The 25,666-nt window shown below is 46.6% G+C and overlaps 1 protein-coding gene across 4 annotated transcripts in view; it reads left to right on the top strand.

Annotated features, from left to right (window-relative positions):
• ADGRB1 (adhesion G protein-coupled receptor B1) overlaps positions 1–25,666 on the top strand; it is a 719,771-nt gene that overhangs the window by 409,176 nt on the left and 284,929 nt on the right. For all 4 annotated transcript variants that reach the window (XM_075352815.1, XM_075352814.1, XM_075352813.1 and 1 more), the window contains exons 6-8: positions 6,763–6,927; positions 9,029–9,193; positions 9,383–9,547. In XM_075352815.1, the coding sequence (XP_075208930.1) occupies positions 6,763–6,927; positions 9,029–9,193; positions 9,383–9,547 (495 nt within the window). The remainder of the gene's footprint in view (positions 1–6,762; positions 6,928–9,028; positions 9,194–9,382; positions 9,548–25,666) is intronic.

The following is a 25,666-nucleotide window of genomic DNA, read 5'->3' as shown; positions in this document are numbered from 1 at the left end:
AGCTCCTGTGATATGGAGACAGGGTCCACGGATCATGCCAGGAGGTAGGGGATTGTGCCTAGTGGCTTCAGTGGTATAGCCAGGAGGGAGGTCCGTAAGGTTAATGATCATGAGAGAGTCATGTAAGGTGCAGCTCCTGTAGTATGGAGACAGGGTCCAGGGCTCACGTTCACAATCAGAGTGATGAGTCTGATTGTTGCTTTAGCTAGTACCCTCAGAGGTATGGCTTGGGTGAGAGGTCCATGAGCATGGAGGGAATGGAGGTAGCTGACATGAGTCTGTGGTGCCGCAGGGGTGAATCGCTCGTCCATTCCCTCCATGCTCATGGACCTCTCACCCAAGCCATACCTCTGAGGGTACTAGCTAAAGCAACAATCAGACTCATCACTCTGATTGTGAACGTGAGCCCTGGACCCTGTCTCCATACTACAGGAGCTGCACCTTACATGACTCTCTCATGATCATTAACCTTACGGACCTCCCTCCTGGCTATACCACTGAAGCCACTAGGCACAATCCCCTACCTCCTGGCATGATCCGTGGACCCTGTCTCCATATCACAGGAGCTGCTCCTGATAAATCCCAAGAGACTTACTTGAATCCAACGGACCTCACACCGGACTATAGCACCTAAGTTAAATTGGAGCTACCTGATCTCTACCTGGCTGCCATACTATTCAAACACCTGGACGCTCAAATAAGAGACATTTACTATTACTGAGATCTCCTCATTAGAAGCCACACATATTCTTAGGGCCTGATCCCGTATACTGGCATTACCAAGGGACTCCATAGATGTTGTCTCCACACGGAGGTCTTTATATCCTGGCAAATCATCCTACATATTTACTAGACTACTTTCCAATATTGGTCAAGCCTGTCCGACCTGATGAAGGCTTGCTAGCCGAAACGTCGACTCCTGGCGGACAATTGTACAGCACATTTTTTCACGTTTTTGCACTAACAAAATAAAAGAAACAAGATTTTGATATCCAACTATTGTATTCATTTTTTGGTCTATGGGAAATTTTAGTGTGCCGGAGTTAATCTTCTAGTGACTGTTTAATTTCTCCTGAGCACCTATGGGAGGTGATGCGAGGTCTTTCCTTTTTCACCACTATATCCTTTTCCTTTTTTCCGCTCTGTTTGCCCCCATTTGTTGCCTATTTACCCCAATTTGTTGTCCTTTTTGCCCCCATTTTTTGCCCTACTTACCCCCATATATTGCCCTACTTGCCCCCATTTGTCTCCCTACTTGCCCCATTTGTTGCCCTACTTGCCCCATTTGTTGCCCAACTTGCCCTTATTTGTTGCCTTACTTGCCTCAATTAGTTGTCCCGCTTTCCCCCATTTGTTGCCCTACTTGTCCCCATTTGTTACCCTGCTTGCCCATTTGTTATCCTACTTGCCCCCATTTGTTGCTTATTTGCCCGATTAGTTGTCTACTTGTCCTTATTTGCTGCTCTACTTGCCCCCATTTGATGATTTTCTCTCCCCCATTTGTCTTTTTTATTGTCATACTTGCTCTATTTGTTGCCTTTCTTGCCCCCATTTGTTATCCTACTTGTCCCCATTTTTTGCACTTCTTGCGCCCATTTGTATCCCTACTTGCCCCAATATGTTACCTACTTGCCCCAATTTGTCTACCTACTTGCCCCAATTTGTTGCCTACTTGCCCCCATTTGTTGCCCTCTTGCCCTGGTTGCGGCTCATTTTTCTGCCCTGCTCAGTCTGGAGACGCTTGTCTATCATTATGGGGTCATCAGTCGTTATTGTCCGTCCGCTGCTCTGGGGTTATTGACTCATTGTGTTAGTAATTAGCGCATCACTGACACTCCATAGAAAAAACCTTTATTCTTCTCTCCAAAAGGTGGTTTATGATCCGCAGCCCATCTGAAGTATGGCAACCAAGCTGTAACCCCTGTGCGCTTCATAACGACTGTGTACAAGGATCGGTGAGGGGGGTGTGGAGGGGTCTCAGGAAATGACGGCCATGAAAATAGCTGCTGATGACCTCTGATCGCAGCATGTATGTGCCGCCATTCTGGGCAGCCGTATAAAAGTAACACGTACTGTAAATACAACAAAGATAAATCTAATATAAGCTGAGTGTGTGTATGTATGTGTATGTATGTGTGTATGTATGTGTATGTATGTATGTGTATGTATGTGTGTATGTATGTGTATGTATGTGTGTATGTATGTGTGTGTATGTATGTGTGTGTATGTATGTGTGTGTATGTGTGTGTATGTATGTGTGTGTATGTATGTGTATGTATGTGTGTGTGTGTATGTATGTATGTGTGTGTATGTATGTATGTGTATGTATGTGTGTGTGTATGTATGTATGTGTATGTATGTGTATGTATGTGTGTATGTATGTGTGTGTATGTGTGTATGTGTGTATGTGTGTATGTATGTGTGTGTGTGTGTGTGTGTGTATGTATGTGTGTGTATGTGTGTGTGTGTGTGTGTATGTATGTATGTATGTGTGTGTGTGTATGTATGTGTATGTATGTGTGTGTATGTTTGCTAAAGGAATTCGCATCATCACATGTTCAATTATGAAATTTTGCACAGACACTCCATTTGACTCAGGGAACGTCATAGACGATATTTTGAGGGGAGATTTTAATCCCGCACTTTACAGTTACTCTCCAAAAAACCTGCCTCCATTAAAGTAAATTAAGCTGGGAGCCACAATGCAGCCAGAATTTCAGAAGAATACGCAGCCACGCCCTTAAATTCAATGTTGGTCTGTCACAATGCAGCCAGGGAAAGAGACAGAAACAGACAGACAGAGACAGGGGAAGAGACAGACAGACAGGGAAAGAGACAGACAGACAGGGAAAGAGACAGACAGACAGGGAAAGAGACAGACAGACAGGGAAAGAGACAGACAGACAGGGAAAGAGACAGACAGGGAAAGAGACAGACAGACAGGGAAAGAGACAGGCAGAGACAGACAAAGAAACAGATAGACATAGACAAAGAGACAGACAGGGAAGGAGATACAGAGACAGACAGAGAGGGAGAGAGACAGACAGAGAGGGACAGAGACAGACAGAGAGGGACAGAGACAGACAGAGAGGGACAGAGACAGACAGAGAGGGACAGACACAGAGACAGATAGGGAAAGAGAGACAGACAAAGAGACAGTTACTATCCCGGGCAATTCCGGGTACTACAGCTAGTAAAAAAAAAACTGCAAAAATGCAAAATCCAAACTTGCCTGCCTCTTTGAGGCAGGTTCAGTGTTGACCCTCCACCTAAACTTTTGTTGTCCCTTTTTTTTTTTTACTAAGAAAAAGTTCCTCTTCCTCTTCGCATTACTTTTTTGTTTCAGTTCTTGCTGTAAACTTTCAGTATTTCCATGTAAAGGTGGAGAAATCCTCCCAGATATTAGCTACAAATAAAGCTAGTATATTGTTACAATGTATCAGTGTAGAGGAACGGATCACTGTGTGTATTACATGATGGGAGAGAGATTTGGGATCCGCTCACAGACGTTCCATAAAACTTTTCTTTTTTTTTTCTTTTATATTTTAAGACTTAAAATGTAAAACTAACTGGAAAAATCATTTAAATAAAATCCTCAGACTTTGCTGGAGGTGGCGGCGTCTCGTGTGCCGGGCTCTGCCGCTCGATGGGAACCTCCAGGCTTTATTTCATCTCCACTTCTGCTCTCACGCTGAGGAACATTGCGCCAGTTATTTGTAGCTTCTATTAAATTGCGAATTCCTTTAGAAGTTTATAATTACGGAGCGTGGCGGTATCTTACATCGTGGCGGTATCTCACATCGTGGCGGTATCTCACATTACGTCCTAAGCACTAAATATGTGAATATGGAATCAGGCTCTCAATTACGTCTGACTGCTACACCTTCCCGGGAAACAATGTTATTGCTGGTATATATTTACATAGTAATTCCCAAAAAGATGGTTGTCATGGTGACGTGCAATTGGCCGCTGCTCGGCACGGTAACTGGCGGATACATAAACTAAACGATTTGGTGCAATGTCACCGCGGTGCAAGGGCGAAACACACGACATCCACACCGAGCACCGGACCCACCAAGCCCAACGGCAAACTTTATACCTTTTCGTTTCTTTTTGTTTTATAAATAATTCTCAATTTATTTTTATTATATATATATATATTTATATTTATTATATTTATATATATATAAAAAATTACAATAATTTAATTAAAAATATAAATTTAAATTAATTAAATATTACTATTGTTTTTTGTTCTATTTCTTATCATTTAAATTGTTCTATTTATTATCATTTTACTTTTTTATTAATTTTATCACTGTATTTTATTTTTTTATTTTACATTTTTAACGATAATTATTTTCTTTTTACTAAGAATTGAATGTTGTGTTTTATTCCTTGTTTACGTCATTGTAATCATATTTTCATTCATTGTATTTTTTTGGGTTTTTTTTTACTTTTATTTTTTGGATCAAAGCTTCAAAATAAAAAGTAATTACACTTTGTATAATTATTGTTATTAAAAATATTTTGTGTTAATTTTTTTTACATATTTTTTGTTGATTTTATCACTTTTATTTTTTTATTTTACATTTTTAACAATAATATTTATTTTCTTTTACTAAGAATTAAATGTTTGTATTTTATTCCTTGTTTACCTCATTGTAATCATATTTTCATTCATTGTATTTTTTTTTTACTTTTATTTTTTGATCAAAACTTTCAAAATAAAAAGTAATTACACTTTGTATTATTATTATTATAATTTTTGATTTTTTACATTTTTTATTAGTTGATTTGATCACTGTATTTTATCTTTTTTTATTTACATTTTTAACCATAATATTTTTCTTTTACTAAAAATTTAGTGTTTGTGTTATATTCCTTCTTTAGTTCATTGTAATCATATTTTCATTCATTGTATTTTTTGTGTTGTTTTTTTTAACTTTTATCTTTTGATTAAAGCATACAAATAAAGTAATTATACTTAGTGTTATTATTAATAATAATAATAATAATAATAATAGTAATAATAATAGTTTTAAATTTCTTATTTATTTATTTTTATTAATTATTTCTCCTGCATTGCAAAAGTTGTGAACTTTTGTAATATACTTCCCAACTTTTATTTTCCTTCCATTTCGCCAATATAAAATGCTGCCGTGCTCTTTCAATTCCCAGTTCATGCTCCTTTAGAAGCTGCTTTCATCTGTTGCTCACAAAGAATCATTCGGCTGTGTTCAGTCTGTGTGCAAGACTTAACCAGTCTGAGCGTATGTTTGGGGAGCAAAAAGGCCCAGGTAGGGTAGGTCCTGTACATAAACTGTGTGAATATAATGTACAGAATGTTAGTGAGCAGCAATTAAAAGCTGCTTGTAAAGGAGGTTGAACTTAACATTGAATCAGCAATACAGCATAGGGTTTGGGTGAAGCAACATAACTGAATTTAATGTACTACACAAATTCATAGCTTTGCAATAATTGCTGAATAATTAAAGGGAATTGTCCAGCCTTGGGGTTAAAGTCTGCTGTCATTCTGTGATTGTAGACTTGTGAATTGTCACAGCAGGAGTGGGCGGGCGCATGACCACAAGTATGTGATTTGCATACATGCAGTCACATGCTGACTAGACGTGCGTGGCCTTACTCTGTGTCTCTGCAGTGCACTATATGTCAGTATACAGACAGGTCACGGTGTATGTTCTGTGTCTCCGCAGTGCACTATTTGTCAGTATACAGACAGGTTACGGTATATGTTCTGTGTCTCCGCAGTGCACTATATGTCAGTATACAGACAGGTTACGGTGTATGTTCTGTGTCTCCGCAGTGCACTATATGTCAGTATACAGACAGGTTACAGTGTATGATCTGTGTCTCCGCAGTGCACTATATGTCAGTATACAGACAGGTCACGGTGTATGTTCTGTGTCTCCGCAGTGCACTATATGTCAGTATACAGACAGGTCACGGTATATGTTCTGTGTCTCCGCAGTGCACTATATGTCAGTATACAGACAGGTCACGGTATATGTTCTGTGTCTCCGCAGTGCACTATATGTCAGTATACAGACAGGTCACGGTATATGTTCTGTGTCTCCGCAGTGCACTATATGTCAGTATACAGACAGGTTACGGTGTATGTTCTGTGTCTCCGCAGTGCACTATATGTCAGTATACAGACAGGTCACGGTATATGTTCTGTGTCTCCGCAGTGCACTATATGTCAGTATACAGACAGGTCACGGTGTATGTTCTGTGTCTCCGCAGTGCACTATATGTCAGTATACAGACAGGTCACGGTGTATGTTCTGTGTCTCCGCAGTGCACTATATGTCAGTATACAGACAGGTCACGGTGTATGTTCTGTGTCTCCGCAGTGCACTATATGTCAGTATACAGACAGGTTACGGTGCATGTTCTGTGTCTCCGCAGTGCACTATATGTCAGTATACAGACAGGTCACGGTATATGTTCTGTGTCTCTGCAGTGCACTATATGTCAGTATACAGACAGGTCACGGTAGATGTTCTGTGTCTCCGCAGTGCACTATATGTCAGTATACAGACAGGTCACGGTATATGTTCTGTGTCTCTGCAGTGCACTATATGTCAGTATACAGACAGGTCACGGTATATGTTCTGTGTCTCCGCAGTGCACTATATGTCAGTATACAGACAGGTCACGGTGTATGTTCTGTGTCTCTGCAGTGCACTATATGTCAGTATACAGACAGGTTACGGTGTATGTTCTGTGTCTCCGCAGTGCATGGTACCTGGGACGAGTGGTCACCGTGGAGTCTGTGCTCATCAACGTGTGGAAGGGGGCTCCGCGAGAGAACCCGAACTTGCAACCCGCCTCAGTTTGGGGGTGAAGAATGCCACGGACCAGATAAACAGACAAAGTACTGCAACATCGCCCTGTGTCCAGGTGAATGCATACATTTCCTGCTATACAGATGTAGCAGAGCTGAGTTAGTGACATGTAGCAGAGCTAGATTTGTATTGGTAGCAGAGCTGAGTTAGTGACATGTAGCAGAGCTAGATTTGTATAGGTAGCAGGGCTGAGTTAGTGACATGTAGCAGAGCTAGATTTGTATAGGTAGCAGGGCTGAGTTAGTGACATGTAGCAGAGCCAGATTTGTATAGGTAGCAGAGCTGAGTTAGTGACATGTAGCAGAGCTAGATTTGTATAGGTAGCAGAGCTGAGTTAGTGACATGTAGCAGAGCTAGATTTGTATAGGTAGCAGAGCTGAGTTAGTGACATGTAGCAGAGCTAGATTTGTATAGGTAGCAGAGCTGAGTTAGTGACATGTAGCAGAGCTAGATTTGTATAGGTAGGAGAGCTGAGTTAGTGACATGTAGCAGAGTTAGCTTTGTATAGGTAGCAGAGCTGAGTTAGTGACATGTAGCAGAGCTAGATTTGTATAGGTAGCAGAGCTGAGTTAGTGATTTGTAGCAGAGCTAGATTTGTATAGGTAGCAGAGCTGAGTTAGTGACATGTAGCAGAGCTAGATTTGTATAGGTAGCAGAGCTGAGTTAGTGACTAGTAGCAGAGCCAGATTTGTTTAGGTAGCAGGGCTGAGTTAGTGACATGTAGCAGAGCCAGATTTGTATAGGTAGCAGAGCTGAGTTAGTGACATGTAGCAGAGCTAGATTTGTATAGGTAGCAGAGCTGAGTTAGTGACATGTAGCAGAGCTAGATTTGTTTAGGTAGCAGAGCTGAGTTAGTGACATGTAGCAGAGCTAGATTTGTATAGGTAGGAGAGCTGAGTTAGTGACATGTAGCAGAGTTAGCTTTGTATAGGTAGCAGAGCTGAGTTAGTGACATGTAGCAGAGCTAGATTTGTATAGGTAGCAGAGCTGAGTTAGTGATTTGTAGCAGAGCTAGATTTGTATAGGTAGCAGAGCTGAGTTAGTGACATGTAGCAGAGCTAGATTTGTATAGGTAGCAGAGCTGAGTTAGTGACTAGTAGCAGAGCCAGATTTGTTTAGGTAGCAGAGCTGAGTTAGTGACATGTAGCAGAGCTAGATTTGTATAGGTAGCAGAGCTGAGTTAGTGACATGTAGCAGAGCTAGATTTGTATAGGTAGCAGAGCTGAGTTAGTGATATGTAGCAGAGCTAGATTTGTATAGGTAGCAGAGCTGAGTTAGTGATATGTAGCAGAGCTAGATTTGTATAGGTAGCAGAGCTGAGTTAGTGATATGTAGCAGAGCTAGATTTGTATAGGTAGCAGAGCTGAGTTAGTGACATGTAGCAGAGCTAGATTTGTATAGGTAGCAGAGCTGAGTTAGTGATATGTAGCAGAGCTAGATTTGTATAGGTAGCAGAGCTGAGTTTGGCAAATGGAGCATAGATTATTATATGAAGCAGTGCTGAGTGTGACATATGCAGCTCAGCTCCATCATAAAGAGATGATAAGACACCAGATAGACAGGAAAGTTTTTCAGATAAAGCAAAGTTAAAAAAAAATAACTAAACTTTTAATTATTGATCACTTTTGCAAAGTTCTGAATCATTGTAATATGCTCCATTACTTTATTTTGTTTCCTTCTCTTTCATAAACAATGATGAAAGTGCTGATTTAGCCGCTTCCTACTAAAGCAGCAGTTCAAAGCAGCTATTAATGGTGCATAAAATAATATGCACCATTAATAGCTGCTTTGAACTGCTGCTGTAGTAAGAATATGCACTCACTATTTACAAGCACTCCTCCCAGTGTCTGAAATTGGAGGAGGGGAGCAGGATGACCACCAAGAGAGTATTTGTAAATAGTGAATAGGGATTCTTACTAGAGCAGCAGATCAAAGCAGCTTCTAAAGTTGCATAAACTAGTCAGATAAAACCGCACTTTCAGCATGGTGTCACAGACAAGGAAGCAAAATAAGGTAATGGAGTATATTATAAAGAGTCTGATTAATATTTAAGTGTAGTCACTGATATCATGCAGCCTGACAGACCGCTGACACAGCCAGCTCTGCTACATCCTTAGCTGGTCCTCGTAGTCACTGCTCGTTGTCTCTTCTCGCAGTGGACGGTACCTGGAACGAGTGGTCCAGCTGGAGCGCCTGCTCCGCGTCTTGCTCCAATGGGACGCAGAGCAGGATCCGCGAGTGTAGCGGACCGTCGTACGGCGGCCAGGAGTGTGTCGGAGAGTGGTCGGAAGTGAGGGACTGCTTCCTCTCACAGTGTCCAGGTAAGGGTTAAGTCTATATAGATAATTTGTTGATAGAATGTTTTCTTGCAGCTTTGGGGGTGACTGGAGTATTATGTGATGTAGGTTATGTGCAGAGCATCCATACATAGTAGATGCCGTTCAGGCTCTTTGGAAAGTTGGGTAATGCGGCACAAATGGCTCCGCAGTAATGATGCTTATTCCTTCCAGTGGACGGGGAGTGGCAGCCGTGGGGCCAGTGGGGGGGCTGCAGCACCACGTGTGACGGAGGGGCGCAGAGGAGGGAGCGCACCTGCATAGGACCACTATTCGGAGGGGAAGATTGTCCCGGCCAATCAGAGGAGAGCAAACCGTGTAATCAGAAGAAGTGTCCAGGTAAGAATCCAATAAGGAAAGCAGTCAGTATCACACAGGAGGGGATGAGATACACAGCTCAGCAGTCAGTATCACACAGGAGGGGATGAGATACACAGCTCAGCAGTCAGTATCACACAGGAGGGGATGAGATACAGCTCAGCAGACAGTATCACACAGGAGGGGATGAGATACAGCTCAGCAGTCAGTATCACACAGGAGGGGATGAGATACAGCTCAGCAGTCAGTATCACACAGGAGGGGATGAGATACACAGCTCAGCAGTCAGTATCACACAGGAGGGGATGAGATACACAGCTCAGCAGTCAGTATCACACAGGAGGGGATGAGATACACAGCTCAGCAGTCAGTATCACACAGGAGGGGATGAGATACAGCTCAGCAGTCAGTATCACACAGGAGGGGATGAGATACACAGCTCAGCAGTCAGTATCACACAGGAGGGGATGAGATACACAGCTCAGCAGTCAGTATCACACAGGAGGGGATGAGATACACAGCTCAGCAGTCAGTATCACACAGGAGGGGGTGAGATACAGCTCAGCACACAGTATCACACAGGAGGGGATGAGATACAGCTCAGCAGTCAGTATCACACAGGAGGGGATGAGATACAGCTCAGCAGTCAGTATCACACAGGAGGGGATGAGATACAGCTCAGCAGTCAGTATCACACAGGAGGGGATGAGATACACAGCTCAGCAGTCAGTATCACACAGGAGGGGATGAGATACAGCTCAGCAGTCAGTATCACACAGGAGGGGATGAGATACAGCTCAGCAGTCAGTATCACACAGGAGGGGATGAGATACACAGCTCAGCAGTCAGTATCACACAGGAGGGGATGAGATACAGCTCAGCAGACAGTATCACACAGGAGGGGATGAGATACAGCTCAGCAGTCAGTATCGCACAGGAGGGGATTAGATACAGCTCAGCAGACAGTATCACACAGGAGGGGATGAGATACACAGCTCAGCAGTCAGTATCACACAGGAGGGGATGAGATACACAGCTCAGCAGTCAGTATCACACAGGAGGGGATGAGATACACAGCTCAGCAGTCAGTATCACACAGGAGGGGATGAGATACACAGCTCAGCAGTCAGTATCACACAGGAGGGGATGAGATACACAGCTCAGCAGTCAGTATCACACAGGAGGGGATGAGATACACAGCTCAGCAGTCAGTATCACACAGGAGGGGATGAGATACAGCTCAGCAGTCAGTATCACACAGGAGGGGATGAGATACACAGCTCAGCAGTCAGTATCACACAGGAGGGGATGAGATACACAGCTCAGCAGTCAGTATCACACAGGAGGGGATGAGATACACAGCTCAGCAGTCAGTATCACACAGGAGGGGGTGAGATACAGCTCAGCACACAGTATCACACAGGAGGGGATGAGATACAGCTCAGCAGTCAGTATCACACAGGAGGGGATGAGATACAGCTCAGCAGTCAGTATCACACAGGAGGGGATGAGATACAGCTCAGCAGTCAGTATCACACAGGAGGGGATGAGATACACAGCTCAGCAGTCAGTATCACACAGGAGGGGATGAGATACAGCTCAGCAGTCAGTATCACACAGGAGGGGATGAGATACAGCTCAGCAGTCAGTATCACACAGGAGGGGATGAGATACTGCTCAGCAGACAGTATCACACAGGAGGGGATGAGATACAGCTCAGCAGTCAGTATCACACAGGAGAGGATGAGATACAGCTCAGCAGTCAGTATCACACAGGAGGGGATGAGATACACAGCTCAGCAGTCAGTATCACACAGGAGGGGATGAGATACAGCTCAGCAGTCAGTATCACACAGGACGGGATGAGATACACAGCTCAGCAGTCAGTATCACACAGGAGGGGATGAGATACAGCTCAGCAGTCAGTATCACACAGGAGCTGATGAGATACAGCTCAGCAGTCAGTATCACACAGGAGGGGATGAGATACAGCTCAGCAGTCAGTATCACACAGGAGAGGATGAGATACAGCTCAGCAGTCAGTATCACACAGAAGGGGATGAGATACACAGCTCAGCAGTCAGTATCACACAGGAGGGGATGAGATACACAGCTCAGCAGTCAGTATCACACAGGAGGGGATGAGATACACAGCTCAGCAGTCAGTATCACACAGGAGGGGATGAGATACACAGCTCAGCAGTCAGTATCACACAGGAGGGGATGAGATACACAGCTCAGCAGCCAGTATCACACAGGAGGGGATGAGATACAGCTCAGCAGTCAGTATCACACAGGAGGGGATGAGATACAGCTCAGCAGTCAGTATCACACAGGAGGGGATGAGATACACAGCTCAGCAGTCAGTATCACACAGGAGAGGATGAGATACACAGCTCAGCAGTCAGTATCACACAGGAGGGGATGAGATACACAGCTCAGCAGTCAGTATCACACAGGAGGGGATGAGATACACAGCTCAGCAGTCAGTATCACACAGGAGGGGATGAGATACACAGCTCAGCAGTCAGTATCACACAGGAGGGGATGAGATACACAGCTCAGCAGACAGTATCACACAGGAGGGGATGAGATACACAGCTCAGCAGTCAGTATCACACAGGAGGGGATGAGATACACAGCTCAGCACTCAGTATCACATAGGAGGGGATGAGATACAGCTCAGCAGTCAGTATCACACAGGAGGGGATGAGATACACAGCTCAGCAGTCAGTATCACACAGGAGGGCATGAGATACACAGCTCAGTAGTCAGTATCACACAGGAGGGGATGAAATACAGCTCAGCAGTCAGTATCACACAGGAGAGGATGAGATACAGCTCAGCAGTCAGTATCACACAGGAGAGGATGAGATACAACTCAGCAGACAGTATCACACAGGAGGGGATGAGATACACAGCTCAGCAGACAGTATCACACAGGAGGGGATGAGATACACAGCTCAGCAGACAGTATCACACAGGAGAGGATGAGATACACAGTTCAGCAGTCAGTATCACACTGGAGGGGATGAGATACACAGTTCAGCAGTCAGTATCACACTGGAGGGGATGAGATACAACTCAGCAGTCAGTATCACACAGGAGAGGATGAGATACAGCTCAGCAGACAGTATCACACAGGAGGGGATGAGATACAACTCAGCAGTCAGTATCGCACAGGAGAGGATGAGATACAACTCAGCAGACAGTATCACACAGGAGGGGATGAGATACACAGCTCAGCAGACAGTATCACACAGGAGGGGATGAGATACACAGCTCAGCAGACAGTATCACACAGGAGAGGATGAGATACACAGTTCAGCAGTCAGTATCACACTGGAGGGGATGAGATACACAGTTCAGCAGTCAGTATCACACTGGAGGGGATGAGATACAACTCAGCAGTCAGTATCACACAGGAGAGGATGAGATACAGCTCAGCAGACAGTATCACACAGGAGGGGATGAGATACACAGCTCAGCAGACAGTATCACACAGGAGGGGATGAGATACACAGCTCAGCAGACAGTATCACACAGGAGAGGATGAGATACACAGCTCAGCAGACAGTATCACACAGGAGGGGATTAGATACACAGCTCAGCAGTCAGTATCACACAGGAGAGGATTAGATACAGCTCAGCACACAGTATCACACAGGAGGGGATGAGATACAGCTCATCAGTCACTATCACACAGGAGGGGATAAGATACAGCTCAGCAGTCAGTATCACACAGGAGAGGATTAGATACAGCTCAGCAGACAGTATCACACAGGAGAGGATTAGATACAGCTCAGCAGACAGTATCACACAGGAGAGGATTAGATACAGCTCAGCAGACAGTATCACACAGGAGAGAATTAGATACAGCTCAGCACACAGTATCACACAGGAGGGGATGAGATACAGCTTAGCAGTCAGTATCCCACAGGAGGAGATGAGATACAGCTCAGCAGACAGTATCACACAGGAGAGGATTAGATACAGCTCAGCAGACAGTATCACACAGGAGGGGATTAGATACAGCTCAGCAGACAGTATCACACAGGAGGGGATTAGATACACAGCTCAGCAGTCAGTATCACACAGGAGGGGATGAGATACAGCTCAGCAGACAGTATCACACAGGAGGGGATGAGATACAGCTCAGCAGACAATATCACACAGGAGAGAATTAGATACAGCTCAGCAGACAGTATCACACAGGATAGGATTAGATACACAGCTCAGCAGACAGTATCACACAGGATAGGATTAGATACACAGCTCAGCAGACAGTATCACACAGGAGGGGATGAGATACACAGCTCAGAAGTCAGTATCACACAGGAGGGGATGAGATACAGCTCAGCAGACAATATCACACAGGAGAGGATTAGATACAGCTCAGCAGACAGTATCACACAGGATAGGATTAGATACACAGCTCAGCAGACAGTATCACACAGGAGGGGATGAGATACAGCTCAGCAGTCAGTATCACACAGGAGGGGATGAGATACACAGCTCAGCAGTCAGTATCACACAGGAGGGGATGAGATACACAGCTTAGTAGTCAGTATCACACAGGAGGGGATGAGATACACAGCTCAGCAGTCAGTATCACACAGGAGGGGATGAGGTACAGCTCAGCAGTCAGTATCACACAGGAGAGGATGAGATACAGCTCAGCAGACAGTATCACACAGGAGGGGATGAGATACACAGCTCAGCAGACAGTATCACACTGGAGGGGATGAGATACACAGCTCAGCAGTCAGTATCACACAGGAGGGGATGAGATACAGCTCAGCAGACAGTATCACACAGGAGGGGATGAGATACAGCTCAGTAGTCAGTATCGCACAGGAGGGGATTAGATACAGCTCAGCAGACAGTATCACACAGGAGGGGATGAGATACAGGTCAGCAGTCAGTATCACACAGAAGGGGATGAGATACAGCTCAGCAGACAGTATCACACTGGAGGGGATGAGATACACAGCTCAGCAGACAGTATCACACAGGAGGGGATGAGATACAGCTCAGCAGTCAGTATCGCACAGGAGGGGATTAGATACAGCTCAGCAGACAGTATCACACAGGAGGGGATGAGATACACAGCTCAGCAGTCAGTATCACACAGGAGGGGATGAGATACACAGCTCAGCAGTCAGTATCACACAGGAGGGGATGAGATACACAGCTCAGCAGTCAGTATCACACAGGAGGGGATGAGATACACAGCTCAGCAGTCAGTATCACACAGGAGGGGATGAGATACACAGCTCAGCAGTCAGTATCACACAGGAGGGGATGAGATACACAGCTCAGCAGTCAGTATCACACAGGAGGGGATGAGATACAGCTCAGCAGTCAGTATCACACAGGAGGGGATGAGATACACAGCTCAGCAGTCAGTATCACACAGGAGGGGATGAGATACACAGCTCAGCAGTCAGTATCACACAGGAGGGGATGAGATACACAGCTCAGCAGTCAGTATCACACAGGAGGGGGTGAGATACAGCTCAGCACACAGTATCACACAGGAGGGGATGAGATACAGCTCAGCAGTCAGTATCACACAGGAGGGGATGAGATACAGCTCAGCAGTCAGTATCACACAGGAGGGGATGAGATACAGCTCAGCAGTCAGTATCACACAGGAGGGGATGAGATACACAGCTCAGCAGTCAGTATCACACAGGAGGGGATGAGATACAGCTCAGCAGTCAGTATCACACAGGAGGGGATGAGATACAGCTCAGCAGTCAGTATCACACAGGAGGGGATGAGATACTGCTCAGCAGACAGTATCACACAGGAGGGGATGAGATACAGCTCAGCAGTCAGTATCACACAGGAGAGGATGAGATACAGCTCAGCAGTCAGTATCACACAGGAGGGGATGAGATACACAGCTCAGCAGTCAGTATCACACAGGAGGGGATGAGATACAGCTCAGCAGTCAGTATCACACAGGACGGGATGAGATACACAGCTCAGCAGTCAGTATCACACAGGAGGGGATGAGATACAGCTCAGCAGTCAGTATCACACAGGAGCTGATGAGATACAGCTCAGCAGTCAGTATCACACAGGAGGGGATGAGATACAGCTCAGCAGTCAGTATCACACAGGAGAGGATGAGATACAGCTCAGCAGTCAGTATCACACAGAAGGGGATGAGATACACAGCTCAGCAGTCAGTATCACACAGGAGGGGATGAGATACACAGCTCAGCAGTCAGTATCACACAGGAGGGGATGAGATACACAGCTCAGCAGTCAGTATCACACAGGAGGGGATGAGATACACAGCTCAGCAGTCAGTATCACACAGGAGGGGATGAGATACACAGCTCAGCAGCCAGTATCACACAGGAGGGGATGAGATACAGCTCAGCAGTCAGTATCACACAGGAGGGGATGAGATACAGCTCAGCAGTCAGTATCACACAGGAGGGGATGAGATACACAGCTCAGCAGTCAGTATCACACAGGAGAGGATGAGATACACAGCTCAGCAGTCAGTATCACACAGGAGGGGATGAGATACACAGCTCAGCAGTCAGTATCACACAGGAGGGGATGAGATACACAGCTCAGCAGTCAGTATCACACAGGAGGGGATGAGATACACAGCTCAGCAGTCAGTATCACACAGGAGGGGATGAGATACACAGCTCAGCAGACAGTATCACACAGGAGGGGATGAGATACACAGCTCAGCAGTCAGTATCACACAGGAGGGGATGAGATACACAGCTCAGCACTCAGTATCACATAGGAGGGGATGAGATACAGCTCAGCAGTCAGTATCACACAGGAGGGGATGAGATACACAGCTCAGCAGTCAGTATCACACAGGAGGGCATGAGATACACAGCTCAGTAGTCAGTATCACACAGGAGGGGATGAAATACAGCTCAGCAGTCAGTATCACACAGGAGAGGATGAGATACAGCTCAGCAGTCAGTATCACACTGGAGGGGATGAGATACAACTCAGCAGTCAGTATCACACAGGAGAGGATGAGATACAACTCAGCAGACAGTATCACACAGGAGGGGATGAGATACACAGCTCAGCAGACAGTATCACACAGGAGGGGATGAGATACACAGCTCAGCAGACAGTATCACACAGGAGAGGATGAGATACACAGTTCAGCAGTCAGTATCACACTGGAGGGGATGAGATACACAGTTCAGCAGTCAGTATCACACTGGAGGGGATGAGATACAACTCAGCAGTCAGTATCACACAGGAGAGGATGAGATACAGCTCAGCAGACAGTATCACACAGGAGGGGATGAGATACACAGCTCAGCAGACAGTATCACACAGGAGGGGATGAGATACACAGCTCAGCAGACAGTATCACACAGGAGAGGATGAGATACACAGCTCAGCAGACAGTATCACACAGGAGGGGATTAGATACACAGCTCAGCAGTCAGTATCACACAGGAGAGGATTAGATACAGCTCAGCACACAGTATCACACAGGAGGGGATGAGATACAGCTCATCAGTCAGTATCACACAGGAGGGGATAAGATACAGCTCAGCAGTCAGTATCACACAGGAGAGGATTAGATACAGCTCAGCAGACAGTATCACACAGGAGAGGATTAGATACAGCTCAGCAGACAGTATCACACAGGAGAGGATTAGATACAGCTCAGCAGACAGTATCACACAGGAGAGAATTAGATACAGCTCAGCACACAGTATCACACAGGAGGGGATGAGATACAGCTTAGCAGTCAGTATCCCACAGGAGGAGATGAGATACAGCTCAGCAGACAGTATCACACAGGAGAGGATTAGATACAGCTCAGCAGACAGTATCACACAGGAGGGGATTAGATACAGCTCAGCAGACAGTATCACACAGGAGGGGATTAGATACACAGCTCAGCAGTCAGTATCACACAGGAGGGGATGAGATACAGCTCAGCAGACAGTATCACACAGGAGGGGATGAGATACAGCTCAGCAGACAATATCAGACTGCCGAGACCCACCAACCGGTTCCCCCTCCCCACCGCGCAATGAATGAGACCACACATGGAATATCTTTCTTTTGTTCTTTATTGAAGGTATCCACGTAACACCATTCAATTTTGATATAAAAAGGGGGTTGCTTGTTATTTTGGCCACAGCTTTAACCACAGGCACAAATCCGCCTTAAACCTGAGGGAGGAGGCCCGATGCCTACGGCCGTCCGTGGCAGGTTGGCTCTCACCAAATCCCTCTTTCACCGGCTGTGACTTTGAAATTGAACCATAACCTTTTTCCATAGGCACAAAACCGCCTTAAACCTGAGGGAGGAGGCCCGGTGCCTACGGCCGTCCGTGGCAGGTTGGCTCTCCAAATACCTCTTCCACCGGCTTTGACTTCCGAACTTGTAACAGAACCTTCTTAAGGGAGGGAGGGCGGGCGATGCTCACCCTGAGGGCAGATTGTGGTAAGAGGAAGGAGGGACTCCGGAGGCTGCTTTTATGCCCTGGAGGAGGTCCCAGCAGGGAAGGGGGGTCAGCGGGGGGCATTGCACAATGGGAAGGAGGGAGAGGTGACCATGGGGGACGTAACGAGGGGCTCAGCAGTCAGGGGCAGCGGCATCGGCCGCAGTGCCCTGCAGACTGCCGAGACCCACCAACCGGTTCCCCCTCCCCACCGCGCAATGAATGAGACCACACATGGAATATCTTTCTTTTGTTCTTTATTGAAGGTATCCACGTAACACCATTCAATTTTGATATAAAAAGGGGGTTGCTTGTTATTTTGGCCACAGCTTTAACCACAGGCACAAATCCGCCTTAAACCTGAGGGAGGAGGCCCGATGCCTACGGCCGTCCGTGGCAGGTTGGCTCTCACCAAATCCCTCTTCCACCGGCCACGGAGTGGCGAAGGCCCAAGCCTGAGCTGCGACCCCCACACAGGGCCCTTATGGCCCGCTCAACCCCGTCCTTACTGTCCGACAGGAAATTGTCTAGGCCTATATCATTAAGGCTACAACCATCCTCTAGCACCAAACGGCTGACCTGATTCCAGCATCTCGTGTCCAGGCACTATCCCTCTTCCTGACGCTATTAATTTGGCGATCTGCATATTAACGTGTTGCCTTGACCTTTCCACAGCTGCTATGTTCCTTGCCCCTGTACAACTCAATCTCGGTAATATACTGGACCATACCCCCACTACGTTGCTAAAGAAGCTGCTGAACTTATCTAGGAAAGAAGCTGCTGAACTTATCTAGGAAAGAAGCTGCTGAACTTATCTAGGAAAGAAGCTGCTGAACTTATCTAGGACCACTTGCATGACCGCAAGCAGATCCTGGATCCTCACATTTACCAGGTCATTTCCACCCGTGAATGACCAGCACCAGTAGGCCAGTGGCTACTCTGGATATGCTCACTACCACGGGCAGGACCTGGGCCCAGGCCAGGCCCCGAACTCTTCTCCAGTGAAACTTGAGGTCACAAACTCCCAGCACGCTTCCACCCGGTCTCGACTCAGTCCGCCGTGCTGCCCAGAATATGTGTGAGTGACCTAGGATCCAGATGCTAGGTCTCGACAGATCTAAAAGAAAAACGGTTACCTCTCTTGTATGCAAAACATTTTCCATCATCGTGTCAGCAAACATCATTGTATTAATGTTTCTTTAGGTTTGAAGGTGTTTAGATAACCGAAATGATATACATATATTTATTTAACAATTTATTTTATTTTATTTTTTTTTTTTTTTGTGTAATATATAAACGTGCCAAACAGTGGACAACTGGTGGCAGGGAACTACAGGACTGCACGGATAGGTATGAAGCTGGCCCTTGCTGCCTCGGTTGTCGTGTCGATGCGGAAGGAGTGCATGCCATAATCTCCTGGTTGTAGGTCCAGGTAGGAAATAGACATTTTAAGCAATGCCGAAAGTTGTGTCACCGTGAGCGGGATCACTCTGCGTGCTCCAAGAAGAATTTGTTGGGAACCCAAGACTCTAAGTGTCGCTGCAAGGTAAGGATGGGACATAGGATACCTGAAAACGGGAAAATAGGGAACCAAACTCCTCTACCGAGCTGATCTATTTTGGAGCGCCTTATGCGAACCCGTACTCCACCATTGCAAACTATAACATTGTCGCGTAACAGACCACCGGTGCGACCTAGGGACCTGCTAACTAATTCGCTGACCGTCAAGGCTCCGAAGAATGCTAGCGAGAATGCGGCCGAGAACAAGAGGACCTCGCTGTCATTGGTGCAAACGTCACCTAGCTGGTTTATTATGCCGGAAAGGATGGCGAATGAATTGGCCTTCCTGCTCTCCGTGCACCAGGGCTTCCAGCCTTTAACGGCCTGTTTGAACAGAAAGGCCTTGGTGCCATCGGTCCATCCACGAACCTGAAAGTGAGAGGCTATTCCTGCAACCCGCTACTACGCTACTGTGCCCGGCAAGCCACTGGTATGTAGATGCGTTATGTCTCGAGCAACGGAATTGCTAAGAAAAACCGCGGACACCTGGCTAGGCAGCGGTTGAACTATATTGAAATCATTCGTCCCAAGCCTTACCATACAAATGCCACGTTGATGGGATGCCTTAACCAGCGGAATCAACTGTCCACGGGGCCGTCCAGAGGGACTGTGGACACTTTTGGCCATTGTTGTCAGATTCTGGGTGCAATGCTCGAAACTTCTGAAAATCAAATGCAATAAGGCATCAGCGATAGTGTTATCAATCCCCGGTATGTGGCTGGCCTTGACCCAGATATTATGTTCAAGGCACTTAAGAACTAAGTATCGTAGCAAGCTGATCACCGGTGGTGAGGAAGATGCGAGGTGGTTAACGGCGTGGACGACACTTATGTAGTCAGTCCTGAAGCGGGTCCGATTGTTCGCCAACTTTTCTGCCCAAAGACTTGTAGCTACTATTATAGGGAACAGCTCGAGTAAAGGTTTTTTTTTTTTTTTGTCCACCCAGACAGGTGCCATGTGTTGGGCCAGCGATTAGCGTACCAATTGGGACCAAGGTAAACGCCGAATCCGGTGGACCCGGCAGCATCCGAAAATAGATATATCAGCGCTGGAAACTTTCTGTTCCTGGAAACATGAACGCCCATTGTAAGTAGCTATGAAGGACCTCCATACACCGAGCTCCTCACGTAGAGCGCTGGTGATGCAAATCCTTTCATGGGAGGCAGTTATGCTCCTAGTGGCCAGGCAGAGCCTCAGGGAAAAGCCCCTTCCCATGGGCATGACTCTAAAGGCGAAGGCGAGCAAGCCTAATAGAGATTGCATTTGCGCCAGGGTTACCTTACGAACCGCGCAGAACCCGTCAATGAGCGATGTGGTTTTTTCAACCTTTTCGAGTGGTAGCCGAAACATCATGATAATTGAGTCTATTTCGATTCTCAAATGAAAAGGCAGGTCACATGGCCAACTGTTTTTTCGGCCAACAGCGGAAACCCAAACTTGTCCGCTATGACCTGGACAGATTTTAACGCGCTTGAGCATGCTTTAGAGTTGGTGTGGGAAAACGAACAAGAAATCATCCAAATAATGGGTGACCAATTTATTCTTTGCTACGTCCTTAACCACCCATTCCAGGAAAGAGCTGAAGAGCTCAAAGTGTGAGCAGGATATGGAGCAACCCATGGTAATTCACATGTGGTACAGAATTTTTTGTTGAAATAGCGCCCTAGCAGGTGGGACAATCGGGGTGCACTAGTAGCGGGCGAAAGGCAGATGCTATGTCCGATTTTGCCATTAATGCTCCTTACCCTGCTTTTCGCACCAGTGCGACCGCTTTGTCAAAAATGCGTAGGAAACTGCTCAGTCCTCTGTGGGGATGCCGTCATTGACTGACCGCCCAGCCGGGAAGGACAAGTAGTGTATGAGGCGAAATTCACCCTTTTCTTTCTTAGGCAATATCCCTAGGGGTGAAACGCAAGGGTTTAAGAATGGTAAATCTATAAATGGGCCTGCTAGTCGGCCTAACGCCACTTCCTTCAGTAGTTTGTTCGCCAGGACCTGTGGGAGGTCCCGGGCCGATTTGCGGTTGGGGGCGAAGGTTAGTTCTGAGGAGAACATAAAGGGGGATAAAGAAACCGTGGTTGAAACCGTCCCTAATAGCGTTGGCCGCAGCCTTATTGGGGTAACGTTCTAGCAATGGCTCCACCACGTGCACGTTCACTGGAGTCTTTGGGACTTGGTGGTGCATTTTTAGTGTGACGCCTGTCTAGTTGCTTATCGCATTTGGAGGAGGTGTGATTGCCTCCGCACGATGAGCATTCGTGCTTGTATTTGCGGAGTCCTTGAAACCTGCGATGGGCTTCATTGAAAAGCCAACAGTGACCTGGTCTGCGGACATTTGCAGCTCCAGGTGTAGCGTGGTGAGAGGAAAAGTTTGGTGGGCCTGGAAAGGACTGGTGGGACTTTTGCGCCATCATAAGCCACGAATCGGTGGCCTTAACTTCCCAACGGTTGGAATGCCAAGCATCTTCTAAATTCTTCGTCGTACTTCCACCAATGAGAACCGACATGGGTTTTATAGGAGTTGAAAATGGTATTGCAGTATTTTGCGAATTGACTCTCTTTTCTTTTTTGACTGTGTTTTGCTCCACTGATAGGGAACAGATATCGACGTATTTGTTTGCGCGAATTTTTATTTATATTTTTTTTTTTTTTTTTTTTTCTTTTTTTTTTTTTTTTTTTTTAACTGTATCTGGTGTTAGGTGAGTTCCCAGCTGTGATACACAGCAGTAGAACACGTCCCTGTGTAAGTCGGGCGCTGCTGCGTTACATCCTGATGTTGTACAAACGCGGGGTTAACCAGAGCTACTCCTGATGGTGTTAACAAGATCGCCCAATAAAAGTGGCGTACGTTTTGCGCCATTTTCCGAAACCCGTAGCGTTCTCATTTTGGGATCTATGGCGCAATGACTGCTTATTTTGCGTCTCGAGTTTACATTTTTTAATGGTACCATTTTGCGCAGATGCTACTTTTGATCGCCTGTTATTGGATGTTACGCAAAACATGCGGTGACCAAAAGCGTAATTTTGGGTGTTTTGTGTTTTTTTTTTTTTTGTTTTTTTTTTTTTTTGCTGCTATGAAATTTAACAATCAGATTAGGGACTCTAGATTGTGAGTTCCAATGGGGACAGCGTCGCCAATGCATACAAAGCGCCGTGGACAGCGCTACCCAAGTGAATAAAATTATTAGCATTATTATTCTTTAATTGATTTTATATTTTGATAGATCAAGCTTTTCTGAACGTGGCGATACCAAATATGTGTATATATGTATACATATTTTTTTTTTTTTTTTATTTATTTATTTATTTTTATTTTATTATTTTTTTTTTTTTTTTTTTTTTTTATTTATTTATTTATTTATTTATTTTTTTTTTTAAAACTTGTCCCTTTAGGGGGATGTATGGATCAACAATTCGATCGCTCTGCACTATCTGCAGATCTCAGCTACACAGCTGAGATCTGCAGATACACTGCTTTACCCTCAATGCCGGAAGTATGCCGGCACTGAGAGCAAGTGACTCAAGGTAGCTACAGGCGTCATCACATGACCCTGTGCTACCATGGCAACCAACGAAAGTCATGTGATCACGCACGTGACTTTCGGTGGGGGCGGTGGTAAGTGATAGTAATGCCCGCTCATATACATCTCGCTGCCAGACTTTGGCAGCGAGATGTAAGGGGTTACAAGTTGCAGGTGGAAGCGATTCCACCCGTAACTTGTAGTCACACATGTCAGCTTTTAAAAACAGCTGATATGTGCGCCGAACGCCGCATACTCTTTTTTTTTTCCGGATCCTGACGTCATTTCCGGTCCGGGACCCGAAACCGGAAGTGACGAGTTATCATGTGATCGCCGCGTCACAGGAAGTGACGCGGCGAACATGGATAGCAGGATGTGACGCGATCTCCGTATGCCACAGGGAGTCACACGGGGCCGCGTCATCCCGGCGGGAGAGGTGCGCGAGGTGGCCATGGCGACCGGCGTGATGTTGGGGGGGATCAGGGGCTAGGGCCGGGAGCTAGGGCCGGGAGCAGAAGGTGAAAGCGGACCGGACCTTCTGGACCGGGCCGCCCTGCGCCTGGAATCAGACGCTGCAGTGGACGGGAGGGTCTGGAAGACCTGCGCCCACCGCTGCTGGGAACCGGCAGGAGGGAGCTGGTGCCCACAAGGGAGGCAAGCCATTCGGCTCCCTCCCGTCCGCTCCTTTCTCTTACCGCTGCTTCCAGGGGGTCCATCGGCGATGCTCACCCTGAGGGCAGATTGTGGTAATAGGAAGGAGGGACTCCGGAGGCTGCTTTTATGCCCTGGAGGAGGTCCCAGCAGGGAAGGGGGGTCAGCGGGGGGCATTGCACAATGGGAAGGAGGGAGAGGTGACCATGGGGGACGTAACGAGGGGCTCAGCAGTCAGGGGCAGCGGCATCGGCCGCAGTGCCCTGCACACAGGAGAGAATTAGATACAGCTCAGCAGACAGTATCACACAGGATAGGATTAGATACACAGCTCAGCAGACAGTATCACACAGGATAGGATTAGATACACAGCTCAGCAGACAGTATCACACAGGAGAGGATTAGATACACAGCTCAGCAGACAGTATCACACAGGAGAGGATTAGATACACAGCTCAGCAGACAGCATCACACAGGATAGGATTAGATACACAGCTCAGCAGACAGTATCACACAGGAGGGGATGAGATACACAGCTCAGAAGTCAGTATCACACAGGAGGGGATGAGATACAGCTCAGCAGACAATATCACACAGGAGAGGATTAGATACAGCTCAGCAGACAGTATCACACAGGATAGGATTAGATACACAGCTCAGCAGACAGTATCACACAGGAGGGGATGAGATACAGCTCAGCAGTCAGTATCACACAGGAGGGGATGAGATACACAGCTCAGCAGTCAGTATCACACAGGAGGGGATGAGATACACAGCTTAGTAGTCAGTATCACACAGGAGGGGATGAGATACACAGCTCAGCAGTCAGTATCACACAGGAGGGGATGAGGTACAGCTCAGCAGTCAGTATCACACAGGAGAGGATGAGATACAGCTCAGCAGACAGTATCACACAGGAGGGGATGAGATACACAGCTCAGCAGACAGTATCACACAGGAGGGGAAGAGATACACAGCTCAGCAGACAGTATCACACAGGAGGGGATGAGATACAGCTCAGCAGACAGTATCACACAGGAGAGGATTAGATACACAGCTTAGCAGACAGTATCACACAGGAGGGAATGAGATACAGCTCAGCAGACAGTATCACACAGGAGGGGATGAGATACAGCTCAGCAGACAGTATCACACAGGAGGGGATGAGATACAGCTCAGCAGATAGTATCACACAGGAGAGGATTACATACACAGCTCAGCAGACAGCATCACACAGGATAGGATTAGATACACAGCTCAGCAGACAGTATCACACAGGAGAGGATTAGATACAGCTCAGCAGACAGTATCACACAGGATAGGATTAGATACACAGCTCAGCAGACAGTATCACACAGGATAGGATTAGATACACAGCTCAGCAGACAGTATCACACAGGATAGGATTAGATACACAGCTCAGCAGACAGTATCACACAGGAGAGGATTAGATACACAGCTCAGCAGACAGTATCACACAGGAGAGCATTAGATACACAGCTCAGTAGATGCTATCACTCACTATAGTCTTAGATGCGCCAGTCTTTACTCTTTATCCATCACGTTGCAGTGCTGATGTTTTTGCTGCACAGCTGTAGATGTACTACAACTCTCAGCATGCCGTGTGTGTGACAGCTGCTGTGGAGGATGCTTCTGTCCTCTCCTGAGTCTCTGCTTTCTCACATATCAGCATTTAATGACTCTGTCTCCACCGCGCTCGGAGGCGGCTCCGGGGCCCCCGGCAGCTCTGCCCCTAATATCGCCCGAGGACGCGAGCGCCAGTATAAATAACGCACTGTGCGCCTGACACGGGGGGAGCGGTGCGCGCCCTCCTCATCATCCTCCTCCTCCTCATCCTCCGGAGCGCACATCACCTGTCTGCACCGTCCCAATAATCAACAGGACGCGGGGCTGACAGTGAGCCGACATTACCGCGCCCATAGG

The sequence above is a fragment of the Anomaloglossus baeobatrachus genome, chromosome 6 (genome assembly GCF_048569485.1).
Source record: "Anomaloglossus baeobatrachus isolate aAnoBae1 chromosome 6, aAnoBae1.hap1, whole genome shotgun sequence".
NCBI lineage: Eukaryota > Metazoa > Chordata > Amphibia > Anura > Aromobatidae > Anomaloglossus > Anomaloglossus baeobatrachus.
Note: the sequence above shows the minus strand (reverse complement) of the source record. Positions and strands in the feature narration are given on the sequence as shown.